Raw genomic sequence first — 20,068 nt, forward strand, 5'->3', positions numbered from 1 at the left:
TTACAGTCATGCGCATTGTGGACTTTGTGATGCGTTTAATGCACCCGCTTCACCCAACGTGGACCCCGGACGCATAATGATGCGTCCTGATGATAATATTGAGATTAACTTTTCCTTTAAAACCCAATATAATATAAAAATAATAAAAATGTCATCGCTATGAAAATAGTTATGGGAGCTGGTATGGCGTCAAACAAACAAACAAAACCTCATATTGAAAACTGTCTTTTTCTACATATTGTGCATGAAAAGGATTTATATCAGCCACGCCCCTTGATTTTCATAACTTCCTGTGTGTCAGGTCTGATTGAAGCATGCTGAAAGGGCTCAGGGTCTCTTGAGGCTGAAGGTCACGCCCCACAGAGTGCACAACATCTGTGGCATTGGCCTGGTTTTCATTTGAACTACACTAGAAACGAGACCTGGTACACTGGTCCGTTGCCGGGCCTCAGGAAAGAAATGCGCCCTCATATTGTTTAACAACAAATTGAAAGGAAAATAGCGTAAACTGTTCTATTTTGAAATGCATATATGCCTAAACACCTCATAAAACATTTTAGATTTGCTAAATAACATTAGAGACTGAAGTAGAAAGATGACATTTGAGATGTATGTTGACTTGTATTTATCAGTTGGGATTATGTATCCGAAATTTATTCAAACAAGTATGCAAATGCACATACAGATGCTTGACTAATGCATTGTAAGTGTGCTGACCCTTATAGGTACTTTACTCAAAGTAACTCATTTCAGATGTCTGTGATGTTAAAACAGATGGTTTTTTCAGGGTGCTAACTATTAGGGCTGTCACAATTATAAAATATTCGTCTCGTCGTAATTATTTGACAAAATCGCAATTATTTCAAATAACTGCAATGATTGTTAATCGATGGATAAAAAGGGCGATCTGCAGCGTTACTTTCAAATGACATTTCTTCATCTTTTGAGTTCAGAGTTCAGATTTGTACTTTTTGTGTTTGAGTTTTATTAAAGTAATTCCCGATTTGCTGGATCTACACAGCAAGACAACATCATCCTCATATTTCAGTTTTTTTCTTTTCTGTTAAGGTCACTCTATAGGGAATTTTACTAGTTATTTACAGAATTTTCACATTTAATGTAACTCATCTATATTTTTTTCATTGACTAATTTATTTGGAATTAATCGGTAATCGACAATAAGTGCTGTCACGATTATGAAATTTGGCTGACGATTAATTGCTTAATAATTCATCGCTGTTATCTGGATTATTTGTCTGTTTTGGGGCTTTGGCGATTATGAGGATTAGATGTCTGTTTTATATATTTGATTTGGCTTTAAAGTGACCATGTTGTTCTGAATATAAGACTTCCTGGAAATACATTGGAAAAAATGGGGTTATCGTATATTCAAGGTGTAGGCTTTTACGTGTCGATAGTACAACTGCCAAAATTACTTGTCTTACCTATCTCTTACAATAAAATTGTACTTCTGTTAATGACATTTTGTTAGGGTGGTTTTCACACTTAAATTTGCTTAAATCATTTTTATTTGTTCTGCAGGGTAATTTTATGGTATATACTTTGAAGTTATTTTACGGTGATGGTGTAGGGGTGGTACATTTTACCAGTATGACCATACTTTAGTTACAATATATACACTAATATATGCAAAATTCAGGCAATATAGCTCCCCCTTGTGTCTTCTATAGAGATGTGCAATAATTCCGATGAGATGATAATGTAATAATCGCGACAGCCTTACAGACAGTTAATCGCAATTATTTAACTGACGATTAATCGTCATCCAAATTTGATAATTATGAGACAGCCCTATTGACTAGACAGTTTAAATAAACTATCTTGCTCAGCGAGATTGTATTTGAAAGGTTGCATTTTCAGTATTTGGGCTAGTATATTGTCTTTAGAGAACAGTTTATGCTATAGACCGTTTAACTGTCGATTATTACTTGCCAAGTAGACATTAACCAATATTTTGAATCTATATATGTTGTCAGAAAGTTGCTCAACTTGATCATATTGCTCTTGTAAAGATATTGCTCTATACAATGAAACCGGTTATCCTGGGAGTGGCAAACTTTTAAAGAGATTGTAAACCTTTCCTTTTTCTTTAGGACTCCCACACATGTGCAGAATGACATTGGCCAAACGGGCAGTAAAATCAACATATTTAACGAAGAATCTTGCTGTTTTGTTTTGCCATTGTTTGGGGCTTGCACGGATCATGTGAAATAGAGCGCCCTGCGCAAGGATCTGATTACATAATGAGCTGATCCGGGTCTTTTCTTTCATACATAGTACATAATCTGTGAATATTATTATCAATGGAATCATTTAAAAGTAGACACTTCAAGCTATCTTTAGACATATACTTTACCTTTCTATGATGAGTATTTGCAGTTTTTTTGGTTTTGTTTTAATGACCCGTTTCAGAAAGATGCACATGCAGAGAGACAGCTGAAACCAGAAACTGGTCAGTATTTGTATTACTCGGTGTCAAAGTATTTACATACTTTGTCTTGGGTACATCAGACCGCTTTATGAAAGGGCATATCCAATGTCCTCAAAGGTTGGAGTTCATTCTCCTGAAATGTAAGAGATACATTTCAGATACAAGATATGATTCCCTTCATTTCTGTCCATCACATTTACATTTTGTCATTAAGCAGATGCTTTTATCCAAAGCGACTTACAAAGAGTTCGGGGAGCAATAAGCGATATGTCATCAACATGCCTAAATTTTGCCCTATTCACCTTAACCAGGAAAGCACAGAATGTTCGGCAACCGAAAATGTTCGGCCGGAAATGGCAAAAACAATGTGATATGATCAAGCAGCAACCAGCGCAGAGAGAGACAGAGAGCTTTCTTTATGAATGCAGCAAACGCGTCAGCAGTGTATGGAGCATTTTAAAGCTCTAGGAACTAGTATGGAAGGCGAATCCTGCCAAATTTAAATAAATAAATAAGACGTCATATCCTTTTATTCGAATGACAAGTGTAGACCTTGTTAGGGGCTTGACCTTTGCTTTTTGTATTGATTACGACTGACTGTTCCTGGTGCAGTACCGAAAAGTTGCGGTGTGGTGTTCTGTATCTCTGATAACTAACGTCTGAACACACGAAGAAACTAAAGCTTTGGAGATCCCTGCATCTATAGCGTGCCCTGAACCATACCGGAGCGCGATTGTCATCATTCCCAGCTGGCCGCTCACACTGCACATTACCAAAGCGATCAACTCAGAATCCAACGTTCGGTCGGAGGTTTATTAGGTTTGTTTAACTTCATGCGCGCACTGCGTAGAAGAATCCGCTAATGAAATCATAGACAGTACTGTACTGGATTTTAACAGGAAGCACATGCAGCTAAAGTGGTTTAACCAGAGAAAATGATTCATAATGTATCGGCTATAATTTATCAGCCTACATTTTTATTATCGAGAACACTAAAAATGACATTTATCGGCTGATATGGCTGATAATTTATCGTGCATTATTTGAAATATGTCTCTTGGTTTTCTAAATGGCCTGACTTTCCTTTTTATGAGAAGATATAGTGTCTGTCTTTTAGGTTTAGTTTTTGCAGCCTGTTGTTGCTTTTTAAACAAGTCCATTCACGTTCAGTAGGAAACTACTTGAGGTTCTTCAGTAGTCTGTTACAACCAAAGAAAGGGCACAAACCTCGTCACCTTGACCGTGGTAACACAACAGCTGTACAGATTTGCGGTCTAAAAATAGTTGTTAGTTTTTGTTAATACCACAGCCCCGTTTATATTTAGCGTCTCTCAAAGTTTGAGCTGGAAACCTCCTGACAATGCAGGATTTCAAGGAGTGTCTTCTGAAGGACCTTTGAATTTTGTAATTGGATCCGGTCCTCTCATCGCTTCATTAGCATGCAATGTTCTCATTAGACAGCACTATGTGGCCCATGACATATTAGCCATCACTGAGACAACAGGTTATATTGTCTCGGTCTTGCTGAAGTCTGAATTTCAGCTAGTTCTTGATTTAATGGCACAAAGCCAAATAACCAGTCACTATTAAAAACCCTGAAAAGCCAAGAATTGTACTTCGAAATGTGCAGGATACTTTGGTTTCAGCATCAAACTAACATTGTCTGTCTCTCTTCTCAGAGCTCTGCCGCATTGATGAACCCCTGTGCCAGGATGAGAACGCCATTCTCAGCTTTGAGGCCATCCGCAGCATTCACAAGCAAATGGATGACGATGCGAATGGAAACGTGGATGTTTCTGAGACTGACGGGGTCAGTTATTTGCTTTCAAGTGGTTTATTTAGAATTTGGTTGAAGGAACAGTTCACCCAAAGATGAAAATTCTGCCTTGATTTACTGACCCTCAAGATGTTCCATATCTGTATACATTTCTTTGTTTTGATGAACACAGAGACATATATTTGGAAGTATGTTTATAACCAAACAGTTTCGTGGGCACCATAGACAACCATAGTAGGAAAAACAGCTTTATACATTTAATTTTTTCAGCATAACACGAAAGAAGATATTTTGATGAATTTAGGAAAGCAGACCGTGTTGGGGCACTTTTGACTACCATTGTCATTTTTCCTACTTTGGTTAGTCAATGACGGCCATGAATGTTTTGGTTCTTTTAAATATCTTTGTGTTCATTGAAACAATCAGATGTTAAACCAAAAGGATAATACCAGTGTCAGTATTCAATGCATCCAAAAAATGTTTTTAAGAGTTGAGATGTCCTCTGTTTAATTAAAGTGTTATCAATACAAGCGTAAAGTCTAATGCTTGTTCCATCGTATATAGAGATTAAGTTCAGGAAGTGTTTTTAGGCTCTGCAGAATCTTTTTTTCATGTTGATGTTATCTTGCGCTTATCTTGCGCTTATCCTGCGCTTATCCTGCTTTCTGCAGGAGACCTGAAGCCATTGTGATGTGTTGTTCTAAGTAAGATGTTCTTTTAAGGCCATAAAAGCTGGTTTAGATCCTTGTGTGGGAGTCTCATCGAAACGGTGCTGGATCAGCTATCGTCTAGCTTTAATGAGCCTTACCGGTTTCTAAATAAATCCACCACTTACGATGTAATGGGAAACAAAAAGGTTTCCCCAAAGGTTGGGCTGAAGACTCTTCTAAACCTGTGCATGCCGTTCTCCTTTTTAACTAAGGTTGTTGGAAAAAATAATGGACTGAGGTGATGTAATCTACCATTGTCTTGCACACATTTTTTAAAAAGGGTCAAATTTAATAGTTCTTACAAAAAGGACATATATTTCTCACCAGCCACGTAGCATATAGTTGAAGTCGGTTCTTATACGGTCCTCAAAGGGTCAGTTCGCCCCAAAATAAAAGCTTTGTCATATATACTCACCGTCGAGTTGATCCAAACCTCTATTAAGCTTGGTTGTTCAACAAAGATATTTGGAATAATGTTGGTTACCAACAGGCATAGTTTCCACGGTGGTTTTCGTTTCCTAGTCTTTGATGCTCCTTCTAAAGCCCTGGCTATTCGCCCAAAGAAAACCCAGTTAGCATGTGCATTGGTGTGCTTTGGGTAGCTTTTTGGAACTGTACCGAGCAGAGGAAGACCTGCCTCTTGGCGTCCCTCCTGCTTGCCGATATGTTGCGTGGGAGTGGTGTCCTCATGCACCCAACCTCCTCCTAGCAACATAACGGCTGTTCAGACAGAAAGGCAAGCTCATCTTCATCAGTGGCATCTTGGCGTATGGTTTGGCGCAGTCCCTTTGGAAGTCTTGTCGTGTATCCAAATCTCAAAATGATGATTTGATAGCATAGCGTCTTAGATGTGTTTCACAAAACATATATTAGGATATGGTTGTGCTGAATTTGCACAGAGCAGGTCTGGTTTCAACGAGGCATGAGCGGACTTTTCGAGTGGCCATGTTGAAGAATGTCTCGGCCTATATCTGAATAGCATGACTCATGGTTATATCGTAGTAAAAGTGTGTGTGTGATTTCTGCTCTTTTCACATGATGTCATGGTGAAATAAATGTATTCACTTAGCCGAGGCATTTGCTTAGCAAACCTCATCGTAATGATTTTGCTGCCAGCATGAGTGGATTCTCTCGAATAGTTACGCATTTCTTTTGCAGTGGTTGCAATTTGACCATATTTTAATGAGGTCTTTGAATATGTTTTAAGCTATGCTCTTAGCTTCAGTTGCGTGTTCTAGTGTAATATTTTTTTGCTCTCTTTGGGTAAACCGTCTTTGTCCACTTGATATTCAGTGGTGTTAATAGCTGCATCAAAGCGTAAGATAAACTCAGTGTAGTGACTTGCTGTCTCTTGGATGCTCTCTAGAGTAAACCGTTTATTGTCTTTGTATTAACTTCAGGACTTTGGCTCTCGGAGGTCTGACAAACTTGTATTTTCTCAGCTGAATTTATTCTCAACAATGTAATAAACATTTTGTTTTTTCAATTAAAAAGAATCACCTTGATTTTCTAGTTATAAATAAAAGTCTTTGTCTTTTTGAGGCTGCGACACCATTTGATCAATTCATCAAAACACACTGTATGCATTACATTTAATGATAAAACAATCACTTGTGTTTTCAATGGCAGTCAGCATTGTGTCACACGTTGTTTATTAAGAACTTCTATCAAACCTAGAATATTCCTTCACTTCATCCTGAATGGCCATGCATCCTTGACCTGCTAGTGGCTTTGATTTAAATTTCCTCTTCTTCAATCCATAGTTTTTAAGAGAGGACCTTAACTACCATGACCCCAAAGCCAAACACAACAGTTTTCACGGTGACGATCAGTTCATCAGCGTTGAGGACCTGTGGAATGCCTGGAAGAGTTCAAAAGGTGAGCGCATCTCTTATAATAAGTTATTAATGCGGACGACCTGTGTGCAGTCGTGTGTTGTACCTTACAAACGACGGCTTATTGGTTGACCTTTGCTTTTGCAGACTCGGGTTTCTACAAAGTTGGTTTTGCTGACTTGACATCTATTCAACATCACGCGTTTGACTTCTTAAAGAGATAGTTCCCCCAAAAATGAAATTTCGTTTATTATTACTCGCTTATTATTAAACTTGGGACACTGGCCCCCATTAACTTTCGTTATATGGACCTCAAAATATCTTTCGTTTTTCACAGAAGAAGGCGTCATAGCTTTCGAATGACACGACAGTCTTTATTTTAAGGTGAACTATCCCTTTAAACGAAGGAAAAAATCCATTCTGCATTCTGTGTCATTCCAGCAGGTGAGACATGTCTTGCTCGTAACCGAGTTGTGCACGGTTGCATAACTTTTCATCAAAGTATATATTCAAGTGCCACGGTATTACCATTCTTACATCAATGCGCCATGGTTTACCCACTTTAGGAAGGTAATTGTTGTAAGTGATAACAGAAAACTCTGGAGTGAACAGGTTACGAAGCAAACTCGACTGCTTTCAACGCGTCCTTCAAATCCTGATAAAGAACCCTGGACCTGCTCGTGAACATACAGATAAAGCGTCTTATCTACTCTCTCTTGACTAATGCTAGACCCCACGTTCAGAAGGAAATACTCATCTACTGCAGTGCACATGCATATATAATGTTTAGTATGTGAGGGTGGTCTACAGGTGATGGATTTAGAGGACTTCTTTAAAGGAAATTAGTTTTTCAGTCTACTCCACAGACTGTATTATTGCACTTCCTTAATAGTGAGGATTCTCGCTCGCTCTCTCTCTCTCTCTTTATCCTGCATTGCAGCTCTTCCTTGAAGCACAGCTGAAGAGCCAAAGCTATGAAAGCTGATCCGTTCCTGCCCAGCACCACATTAACACACATGCGCGCACACAGAGCATAGTTCAGTACCGTGTGCCAGATTCTGATGAAGCGATAGCGTTCTAACCTTACTCTGTTTTCATTGAGCGTTGGCAGACTGTGGCTTTTTTCAAAGCTGGTATGACAGTAAATCGCTGTCTTGTTATTTATATCAATGTAATATTTATACTCCAGGGGATCTATATCATACCAGATGTCATTCATCCGCACACTTTTATTTGACAGATCTGTCTAATTTATTTCATTCCGATGAGTTAATTGTGAAAGAGACATGCTTTCCTAATCCGATATCGACTTTCAGTTCGGGCAAAACAATTTAGTTTTACAGACATTTTGTGACATAATTCCTCCTGAATTAAAAATAGGTGATTTTCTCGTACAGCCTCATTCAGATTCAGTACAAATGACCTGCTGTTTTATACTGACCCCTTTGGGAGAGCTAATCCGTCTGGATAGGAACAGCGCACTATTCTACATATATTTGTTTGAACCTTCTGCCACCCTTCTGGGTAATTATTTTTATTAAAGTACAGACGGCTGAAATAAATTAATAAGAGGAATCAAATCTTAATGCCTTCCTTAATTGTATGTATAATTATATCACACAAAGGGCCAGATTAAATAACAGCTTGCAGCAGCGCTAACGTCTCTTTTGGCATAAAAAACGTATTTACTTAAGACACCCGATGAACATTAGCATTGAACAGGCGTGGACACAGCAACTTATTGTGTATTTGTAGGTGTTTCCTCTTTTAGATGCAAACTTTATGGAAGGAGAGTATTTAAATGAATCGTGTATTATGAAAGTATGCGTTCATCATTGTACTGGTATTTGAGGCTTTATTTAATGCCTAGAAAAGCATGTCTTAAACCCTGCGCCTTAGTAAATCACCTGTAGAAATTTCCACTTCCATCTGCGTTTTTAAATTGCGCTCTTACGCTATTTTGCCCTGTTTAGTCAATGTGACCCTTAATAAGATGTCCAAATAAGCACATGACGTAAAGTCGCAGTTGTCCCATGTTAATAATTGAAAACTAATCCTGTTCATACAGCGTTTATGTCGCTCAACGCTATTCCCAAAAGAAACACAATTTGTTTTCAAAATGTGTTTTAGCGGTCACGATTCTTACGAAACTCCATTAGGACACTCACTGTTTAAAGCACAACCACCCACCTTTGGTCAAGCTAATTTTATCGCTTTGTTTATTAGCTTGTTGATTTAGCAGGTCTAAATGGATTTGGTCATACAATGTTTTTGTTTCTGTTCCTCAGTGTATAACTGGACTGTGACTGAAGTTGTGGACTGGCTCACCGACTACATCGAGCTGTCGCAATATGCAGAAGCCTTCAGCAAGATGAACTTAAACGGTACCGCCATGCCCCGGTGAGTAACTGCCCCGTTTACTGTAAAGTCGGTCAATAGAAGATAAAGTTTTAACTCTTAAAACTGCAATTTTCTTCTAGTTTGGCTGTGAAGAATGTCACTCTAACACAAACAGTCTTGAAGATTCTGGACCGGAGTCACGTTCAGAAACTGCAGCTCAAGGCGTTGGACACGGTTCTGTTCGGAGCTCCTATGAGTGAGTGGCATTTAGAGCGTTGAACTTCTTTAACCTGACAGATTCTGGATAGTTTAACCTTTTCTGGATTACTGCTAAGTCATTGTTGACTTTACAGGGAAGCGATTAAAACCGTAACGTCTTAAGCAGAAGTGGCTGAGGTGTGTTCGTTTCTCTGATGTAATGTGGTTTGTAACAGGAAATATGACGACATTTACCGCAGTATCCTTAAAGCCTGTCAAACGATAGCTTTAACCCAATATCATTTTCTCATCTGAAAGGGATTGTACATTTAAAACTGAAACTACAGCTTGCAAGTTTAGAATAAACAGTATCCTGTCTTGGTGTAGACATCAATATCCATACAAAGGGCTTCAGACAAACTTTTCTTACTAGGGAGCACTGTAGCCCCTTACTGAAATTTTAAAGTGCGCAAGCAGAAGATTTAGGGGCACACCTTTAATGCAATTATTTACATTTTTCCCCAAAAGAGCTGTTTTACAGACAAATACTTTTAGAATAAATAGACTCGACTCCCAGAAATTACAATGTGCAGTTTTATATTCATTTCAGAGGGATATGACATTACTCAATACCAGGGTCATGCGTATCGCCAGACTTTTTTGATAATTCTATGCAAAAATATTGGAAAAACTGCAGAATTCTGTGGAAATTGTACAGAAATGTAAATTTGTTCAAATAGTTTTAAAATTCTACCTGTCAATTAACCGCATGATACAGTGGTTTGCTTCTGCTCATCATTTAAAAAGAGGAGGAGCTTACAGAGAAGCTTTAAGGGTTAAGTAAAGAGACCGTTCAAACTCCGAAAACACCAGACCAAAGTAGTACTAGCTTCATTTGAACCAACAGAAAACTTGCCTGCCATTTGTATGAAAAATAATGTATTTTATTGTTCATAGTGTTCAAGCCAAACGTTCTTGTTGTGAACAGATTGGAAATGATTCAGCGCTCTTAAGTACTCAACAGATAAACGGCGTATTCTGAACTCCTCCGCCGTTAGTTTAGTTTTTAACATCTCAAATATTAAATCGTTCATCCTCAGGCTCAAAAAAACGTCACAGCAAACAGTGAATCATAGTAATGCAAATTGTCAGGTCGCACATGGCGTGAGTACTTGTAAAAAATGTCTCAAAAACTGGTCGAAACGAAGTCGCGGTCTGGATAGTTCTCTTTATAGATATCGTTCTTGATGTGAACTGGCCTTTAGGTTGTGCATTAGTGAGCAGAATGTCATTCAAACGTGAGTCCACAACAATGTTTAGCTGTCTATGACATCAGATAACTCATCAAAACATGTAAATGAACTCGGAAGTACTTGCTTATCTGCTTGGTCTTTACATGTGAACAACCATAAACGTGGAAGGAGCTTCTAAAAAGCAAACATTGGGTTTCATCTGATTTATAGGTGCTGTCTGAGAAAACGGCCAGCTGTTTTGCACTGTGATGGAAATCTCTTTGTTTCTTTGGTTTTGCTATTGTGTTTTCTCTGCTTCAGGTCCACCTTCAATTGAAGAGCGGGACTTTCTCTCTTTACCTCCATATCGACTGTTGTGATTTCTCCCTGTAGTTTTTGCACAAGCGGTCCGTCTCCTTCTCACACAGTCTCTGAAAGCGATAACAGTACATCCACACGCCCTGTGATGTTCAGAATCTTCTTCCATAGCCTGAGGGGGCAGCGCTTTAGCTTGGATAGAGAGGAATTTTGAGCATTGCTCTGTATTCCGAGCACATGTCTTTAGCGCACTGAAACGGATACAGCCGCGTCTCACCCCTCAGTCAGACCGTGAGCTTCAGAATGTTGGTGGGCAGGTTAAACAGGGTTAGAGATATTTGCTAATGTGTGTTGGAAAAAGACACGAAGACAGAGGAATTAAAACAAGCGAAATGTCATATCCTCACTCTCGCTAGCGTCACGTCAAAGCGTTGTCGATTAATGATGAAAGTACACGTTGCACATTGAAAATAAAAAAAATAAAGTTAAATACATACTTAAAGGTATCGGGAATGTATAAAAGCCATGTCAAATATACGTTATACATAATATGAACTATAATCATATATATTATATTATAGAACTTTAATACTATGTTAAACTTTATTGATATGTTAACTATATTAATATTAATTATACTGTCTGAAATAGGTCTACATTTACAATATTGGAATATGATCTGATGATGTGACTGTGCATAGGGAGGACAATTTATGCGAGCAATGTGGTCATCCTATGACCCGGTTTCCGGGACATATTGTAAAGCACCCAAAGAAGTCGACTTTAGGGCTGTTAAACGATTAATCGTGATTAATCGCACCCATAATAAAAGATTATGTTCACATAATATATGTACTGTGCATATTCATTTTGTATTTATAAAACATACACGAACATGTATATAAGAAAAAATTAAGGTCACACTTTATTTTAAGGTCCGATTCTCGCTGTTAACAAACCTTTAACTGTGACCTTTGCCTCAATGAACACCTAATATAAACTACCTGACTAACTATTAATAAGTACTAATAAACAGCCAACATCCTAATAATCGGCATTCTAGTATGCAAATAGTTTATAGTGAGAATTTGTCCCTATACAGAGTGTTACCAAAGTAAAGTATAAAAAATGTGTAAACGTTAATATATATATAATTTTTATTTTATAAATATATACCTGCAAATGTTTCCTAAACATACACATGTATGTATACGTGTATAGTATGTTCATAAATACCAAACAAATACGCACAGTACACATACATATATTATGCAAACACAAACCTTTATTCTGGATGCGATTAATCGTTTAACAGCCCTAGTCGACTTGTCCCTCTCGATCCTCGTATTCCTCTATGCACAAACTGTGTCCTATTGTATCTGCGTGACCATTTTTATAGTTACCCACAACAGTACAAAAGTAAAAATAAAGTAAACCCTGAGCGTTTTGCGTTCACAAAGCGAACCGTGCATCGACGGTTGCGACAGAGTTTACGAGGTCAGATTTCTTGCATACTTGCGTAACACTAAAGCAAGTGTCGCCTGAGTTTACACGTGTCGGATATTCTCCACTTTCACAAGTTTGTCAAGACCTCCGTGTGTATTCCGCAGTCTGTTGCATTCCTGGGGATGTTATCTAAAGAATCTGTCTTGACATGGTAACAGGATCATTGTGTGCCAGGCCGCCGGCAGACAAACGGTAGTTATTCATGTTTGTTTGCTGGGCTCCACATGCCCTTATCGCGCTGACCATAGGTCAGGTCAGTCCATAAGACACATCAGCACACTGTAATGTGATTTACATCATACCCTGAAATACACCGCGCTGATGTACAATAAATTGGTGGAGAAGAACGGATGACGTTTATGAAAGCGGTCTATTGAGGAACTAAAATCAAGAAGCTTTTTTTTCTGAATGCGATATAAAGTCCTGGCACTTTTTGAGCAGCTATTTCCCATGTTCTGATTTGTATACGTCATAAATGACAGACTGTCTTTCCCTTTAAATTTAACTTGATTGTATTCCATATCACATTATTTACAAAGTTTCCGCATACTGAGTTTCTTCAATATGGTGCGGCCCTAATCCTTTTAAATCTTGTAAGGTTTTGGTTCGTCGTTCTCCACTTTAATTCCTATTAGGGAAACCGCTGTCACCTATCATTGCCATTGTGCGCTCAGAGATCTTAACAGAGCGAACAAGGGGGTCCGCGTGTCTGTGTCAGATCTCATTATGTAAGTGGATTGTGAAGAGGTCTAGCTGCAGGGAGGCAGGGAGATGGTGCGGCTGCTTGTGACCGTTCAACACAACGTACACAGACAGAAGCATGTCTTGTATTTGTGAAACAGCTGACATAGTCAGTGGGTTTCAAAAGATGCATTTTAATGATATTATGCCTGTTTGCTTTTGACATTTAGCATTTAAAGATTTTGTGTATTCACATCGGAGCTGTTGAGCACATGTTTTTGACAGGACCATCGGTGCTCATGTGGTGCTGTTACTCTCCACCGTTTCTGTCCTAATGAAAGGCAGGAGAAGAATAGTACTGGTGTGTGTTCATTTTTCTATTTTATTACATTTATCCAAAGCGAACTTACATTGCATTGTACTATACATTTGTATAGGAGTATGTGCAATCCCCTGGGATCGAACACATGAACTACTGAGCCAAAGGTTAACGATTAGTTTATGCATTAGTTAAAATAAACTAACAATGAACAATAATTCTTCAGCATTTATTTATAAAAATTCATATTAATTTAATTTACTAATTCATTATTAAAATCAAATGTTGTCACTGTTAACATGAGTTCATGCACCATGAACTGACATTAACAGGGATTAAAAATGCAGCCTGAAAAACGAAATTGTTCATTGTTAGCTTATGCATTCACTTATGTTAACTAATAGCACATTATTGTACAGTGTTACCATTAAAGCTTATGCACAGCAACTAGTTTCGTGCACGATGGCCTGCCGTTCTCCCTTGAGAGGGACGGATGAGAAGACTCATCCATTTCTCAACATAGCCTCCCTTGTATTTTAACATGCACTTAAAAGTGTAAGAAATTGAGTCAGCCAGGCTCAGACCAGCACGGCGTCCCCGGGGCTGTTGTTAGGTTAAGCATCTTGCCCGTTGACACAGCAGTGGCAAGTATTGCAGAACTGTGACCGCACTCATTAGCAGAAGTCTCTGTAACCCTGAATCCCACCGAATGCTGTGTTCTTCATAAACGGCTTACGCAAGACTGTTTTAATTTGCTCATTAATCTAAAGGATTCGAAGATGCACTCGTACAGAAGAACTGGTTTTGTTTAATGTACATTTCTAGTACTACAAGACCAACTTTCAGGTTTCTTGAATATTTTGTCCCTTTCAAAACATTCCTTTTAGTTCCATAGGAGCGTAACACCGTGTCCTAACCAAACGCAACGCGGTGCTGCGACACGCGATAAATTGTGTCTTTACCATGTTAATCAGAGGTTTTGTCCTAACCAGCCACGACGGAGCTGCGTAGAGACGGTTTGTATTTCTGCGACGTCGCAACTGATGGTGTAACAATACACACAAACCCCAGTTTGATACAGTGAACGATACAGAGATTACAATATGACCAATGAGTTTGGAGCGGGATGGTCTGCCACAAAACAGCCCAATTTGGCAACCATGCCATTGCTGTTTGGTCAACAACATCTTTTAAAATATCTTCTTTTGTGTTCTGTGGGGGAAAAGAAAGTCACACATGTTTGAAATGACAAATGGTTAGTAAATGATGACAGAATTATCAAGAATGCTTGTTGCAATTTGTCTGCTCCAATTCTACAATATAATTGGTCAATAATGAAATTAGTTTTACTCTCAGCTTCCTGTAATGGCCAAGCTACTCGGCTGACACGTTGGAATCAGTTTTAAAATCAATTCTTTATCCGGTCAAGTTTGCAGAAGCGTGGCCTTGTGGTATGGGAAGGAAGGCAAACAAGTGGTTGTGGATTCGACCATGTGTTCTGCATTGTGCCCTTGAGCCCGTTATCCCTGCATTCCTTTAAAGTTCTGTCAGCATTTCATTACCCTCACGTCACATCAACCTGTATCTTTCTTCTGCAGAACACAGATGAAGATATTTTGAAGAAAGTCTGTAACCGACCAGCGGCGGTCACATTCTTCAAAATATCTTCATTCGTGTTTTTCTTCTAGGTTTGGAATGATGAGGGTGAGTAAATGTCAGAATTGTCTTTTTGGGGTAACATCACTTTAAATAACGGTCTGCGCTAATATACACCAATGTTTATCTCGCAGTGAACAGACACAACCATCTGAAGGACTTCATGCTGGTCGTCTCAATCGTCATCGGGATGGGAGGCTGCTGGTTCGCCTACATCCAGAATCGACACTCTAAAGACCACATGAAGAAGATGATGATAGACCTGGATAGTCTCCAGAGGGCCGAGCAAAGCCTCGACGACCTGCAGCAGAAGTGAGAGCCTGTTCTGTTTTGTTCGCTTTGTTTGATTTTCAACACCAAGCAAGAAGCTAAATTGCGATCAGAAATGAGTCTCACAATTTGTTCGAAATGCAAAATGCACTCTGTGATTTGTAGTGTTTAAGCGACCAAAAGTCATTCGTTTTCAGTAAGATTGTTCTTGGCACTCCTGTTGTGTGATTCTGTTGGACACCGTAGTTGACCAAACGGCCATTTGCTAACAACAGTAAAGCGATGTACTGGTTGAGCATCACGCATCATTTCAAGTCAATGCGAGAATATAATGCTTATGAACTTTGAGCTTATGAAGACACACTGTGCTTAGTTGACGTCATGTCAAAAGAAAACCGATATGGAGCGTGATCCGTTGGGAAAAGTGAGGTCACGTGAGAATCTGTTTGATGAAAAGAGATTACGCAGAAAATAATGAGGAAGAGAGAACCAAATCATTTCGACACTGCCCTTCCACTTCCTTTTAGTTTGAGATGTCCCTTCCTACGTCAATCCAATTTATAACAATCGAGGCTGATGCAGCAAGTTCTTGAATGTAAAATTCATTTCACCAGCCTTCATAAATGTGACCGTGATAAGATGCCCAACTAGTCCTGTTTTACAATTTATGTAAGTGTTGTTTCTTCTTTGTGGGACTATTTTCCGTTACGTGTTTAGTAATTTGTTTTGAAATGCGGATACCTTTCGAATCCCTCTTAATTCCGACTGTCTTTCTCTAGCTTCCTGTCAAAGCCCTCATACAGACGCACAGTCTGTCACCTTTAAAAGACGGTTGTGTGTGTGTGGCTCCACTTGGCCTTGTGAATGAAGGGAGAGATTGCGTTCGATGGATGGGGTAATGGAAACTATTTACAGGGCGTGTGTGTGTTACGGTGTAGGACATCCCGTATTTTGTGTTCTAACACAACCACGGGGTCACATCTCTGGTGAGTGGCGGGTGAGAGGTCTGCAGTCCTCTGGTCGCCCCTGAAGGAGGCTATTAACCCCGGATATTTTGAATCATCTCCGCTTGAACTCGGGGACAAAAATAACGTCTAAAAAACACATCGGACCGCTGTGTCATGCATAAAAATGTCTTCTCGTGGGACCTCGCTTCTTAAACGTAAATGTGTTTTGATGTTATAATTTGCGTCGATGAAAAAAATCAGACTTTAGTGTTTTTATGTAGTCTTGTTTTTTTAATGTATTGCGAAGGCTTATCAAGGCCATGGCAGTTGAGTCAGGCTTTCCAACAGTTTTCTGTGTAGGTGTGCTCACGCATTTCACACCAGACAAACCTCACCTCAATCGCTGCCAAATTACCACACGAGCGATCCGTTCCCTGCCCGTTCTCCCTGAATCAGACATAAGATGTTATGTTGTCCGCCCTGCAATTTAGGATCGCTTTTGATTAAGTTTAAACTGCAATGGTAGAGATGTTTTTAGCATGTTGCTATTTGGTTGCTAACGTTCTTTGAATAGGTGCATACAATAGCGTCTATCCCCAAGTCTCTGATGTTGTGGTTTCTGGATATTGCTTTGGTCTATAGGACATTTCCACCCATATTTCTCATCTGCCACACAAAAAAACCAAAAGAACAAGTAAAATAAATACGATTAAATCACACACCTAAACAGTGTTGTGGCGTGTGACTGTTTACTAACTTGAGAATCGCTGTTCAAAGCTGCAAAACCTGAAAACAAATGTACTTTATACACTTATAAAAAACTACCTCATTCGACAAGGTAAACATATAGTTATTTATAAATTAAGCTGTCGGTTTGTTGACTGCATTCGTCAGTCTCGATCTAAAGTAACTTGCACTTCTGTGTTACAAACAGAGATGGCGATAGAGAGACAAAAGCAGTAAAAAGGATCAAGTATTGATGATAAGTTCTCTTGTTTGACCCTCCAAGTCCAGAGAAAGAGAGAAAGCTTTCGTGAGAGAAAGTTCTTGACGTATGGGTTTGTGAAACAAGAGTACGAATATCAAAACAAAGGTTGAATTAATCATTGCATGCTTCGATTGGTCTTTTGTTGGTCCTTTTGTGTTTTGTTGGCTTTGTGCAATAGTTGGTTCTTTATGCAGTACAAAGGATTGTGTCGGCATGAGTATAATAAGTAGAGAACAGTTCTTTGCAAAGATGGAGGATCGTTTTTATTTACAAAAAGGCTGGACTAAATCAATATTGAACAAAGAAAAATAAATGTAAATGGTTTAATTGTAATTATGCTGGTTTCATTTAGTTGGTTGCTATTACTGTTCTTGTTAGGCCTTAATCTTTACCAGAAATAAAAAAAATACATGACGTTTATGCTTGCTTGACAGTTTGAGGTCCGTGCAGTTGCTTGTTTTGGAGGATGAGAGGTGCATTACAGTAAATACAGAAAAACTACTACGGACATCTTTAAAGCGTTCTGTCTGCGCTCAGCTGGCTTATAAGAAAACTTTATAGGGAAGACAACCGTATCGATTTAATCATGTTAAAAGATTATCAGTAGGATCCTGAACGAATTCCACATCATATGAAGACTCAAATCTGGATGAATTCAGATATTTAAGCACCTTCAGAAGTTAAAGCATCTAAAAAGAAGCCGTCCTTTGCATCAAATCTGCATTAATGTACTTAAGGTATCAACCAACTCATATCTTGGCATAAATCATTCTCCATGTAACTAGTTTCAAACATTCAGACATATGTCATTAAAACCAACTCTGGATCCATTAAAAACTTTTTTACTGGTAGTTTTATGTTTATATTATGCGCACGTTTTCAATTCACTGGTCTCAGATCTGTAATTCAGCTGCGGGGTAGGTTTAGTCATGTGGTATCTAGACCGTCATATCTTCTCAGACGGTCCAGTGTCCTCTGAACCTTGTCATATGACATGGCGTGAGTATAGCTCACACACTGACACTCTTCTCTTAAAGGAACCTTGATCTTGGGTTTTAGGAGTAAATCTGGGGCCTTGGAAAATGTTAAGCCCTGCGTAACTTAGGGAGCGTAGTGTCGCCATTTACTCTCCGTTGTCATCATTACATCAGCGTTTGTTAGCTCCTCCCCTTCTGCTGGCAGCCACCCAGGTTTGCTGTAGATGTTGTTTCCGGATCCAATGTGGAGTGCTTATCTGACCATGACCACACAGATACGCCGAGCAACCACATTTTTAGTTCATCGAATTCACGTTACACAAAGTTTGTCTACTTTTTTCCAGTTCCAGTCTTTGTTTTTGGTCTTTCTTTGTTTTATTTCATTAGATTATGTGTATTTACTGTGTACAGCCCTTTGGTCTACTGTGTAGTGCAAAGGGCTTTTTATAAATAAAGTAGACCTGAGACTTCGTTGCCGAAGTGCAGTTTCCTGGTTTATTTCGTGTCATTTCTATGGTGTCTGTCTTCAGGCTGCAGATCGCTCAGGAAGAGCATCGCTCGGTCGAGGTGGAAAAGGTGAACCTGGAGCAGAAGCTCAGAGACGAGATCAACGCTGCCAAACAGGAGGCGCAGAGGCTGAAGGGGCTCCGGGAGGGAACCGAAAATGAGCTGAGCCGACAGAAGTATGCCGAGGAGGAACTTGACCAGGTGATACCACTTAGAAACGGAGAAAAAGAGACCCGATCCCATAGCTTCCAGTATGAAGAACATGTCAGGTGTGGCCTTTAAAGTGTGTATACTGTACACGGAATGCCTGGTAAGTCTGTGCGAAAAAAATTAACGTGGACGATTTAACGTTATTTGAAAACTTAAGGACTCAGAATATCATGTATGAATGATATTTTACGACCTTGCTGGTTGTTTTATCTCTTCATGTAATGAACACTGATGTGATCCGGCGTGCTTCACATGTCCTGAACATAGAGGGTAAAAAGATGGACTTTGCTAAAGATGGTTTCTATCATTTAAGTTGGGTCTTATCACGCTGATATATGTTTTAGTGTTCGTTTGTCTAACAAGTTTGGTTTTAGTTTGTCAGCCCATATGTCTCGGACATTATGGCTTTATTTTTCTATAGCGGAGGTGAATGCGAACATGTCGTCCATCCTTTTTACGGTGTATGGATGTGAAACAGAAAATAACATTGGCAATGTTCTTGCAAAATGTCATACGTTCTTTCTGCAAAGTCAAATCTCTCAGCATTAGTGTGTGTGGATGTTAGACATGACGCAGTGCACTGTCGATATGGAAACTTGTTTGTGATAAATGTTGACGTTTCCTCTGTGGTGCGGTTTTAATATGTCAGTTCGAATGAGATGTTTAGAATCGTTCCCTAATTCTTGCTCGGCACCTAAACCACAATTGACATTTGAAGGAGGAGTTATGTCATCGAAGATGTATAGTCATCACAGGAAAGACGTGCGGTTTCAGATTTTAAGTAAAGATTACGAGGGCACACACATTTAAAAGAGAGAATGAGCCACATTGATGAACTATTTACAATACTTTCATATTGTCATTTTTTTTATCTCACTGGGGCTTTAATATAATAAACCAGATCAGAGAATTGTAAGTGGTATCCTCCTACAGCGGTATTTGCTTTCGGTTTGTTTCATCAAGTGGCATCTCCAGCATCAGACATAGACATGTTTTTTACATTGGGCTGTCCCACATTGGCCTATTAAATCCTTGTTGCTTAATGTGTTTTCTGGTTCATGTATAAATTCCCTGTGGGTATGATGCTCATTAGCGTCCGACCATACACTGAGTTTGTTGGCTCTCTGACCCCTCGCCACATTCCC

The 20,068-nt window shown here is 39.1% G+C and overlaps 1 protein-coding gene across 6 annotated transcripts in view; it reads left to right on the forward strand.

Moving 5' to 3' along the window:
* The window catches only part of stim1a (stromal interaction molecule 1a), a 34,553-nt gene that overhangs the window by 6,190 nt on the left and 8,295 nt on the right, over positions 1 to 20,068 (forward strand). For 5 of the 6 annotated variants that reach the window (XM_079482173.1, XM_079482175.1, XM_079482171.1 and 2 more), the window contains 6 exons: positions 4,132 to 4,262; positions 6,703 to 6,817; positions 9,063 to 9,174; positions 9,255 to 9,370; positions 15,159 to 15,336; positions 18,737 to 18,914. In XM_079482173.1, the coding sequence (XP_079338299.1) occupies positions 4,132 to 4,262; positions 6,703 to 6,817; positions 9,063 to 9,174; positions 9,255 to 9,370; positions 15,159 to 15,336; positions 18,737 to 18,914 (830 nt within the window). Of the gene's footprint in view, positions 1 to 4,131; positions 4,263 to 6,702; positions 6,818 to 9,062; positions 9,175 to 9,254; positions 9,371 to 15,158; positions 15,337 to 18,736; positions 19,024 to 20,068 lie in introns of all 6 variants that reach the window. The other variant, XR_013788043.1, reaches the window with a different exon arrangement.

This window comes from Barbatula barbatula (assembly GCF_947034865.1).
Source record: "Barbatula barbatula genome assembly, chromosome: 19".
NCBI lineage: Eukaryota > Metazoa > Chordata > Actinopteri > Cypriniformes > Nemacheilidae > Barbatula > Barbatula barbatula.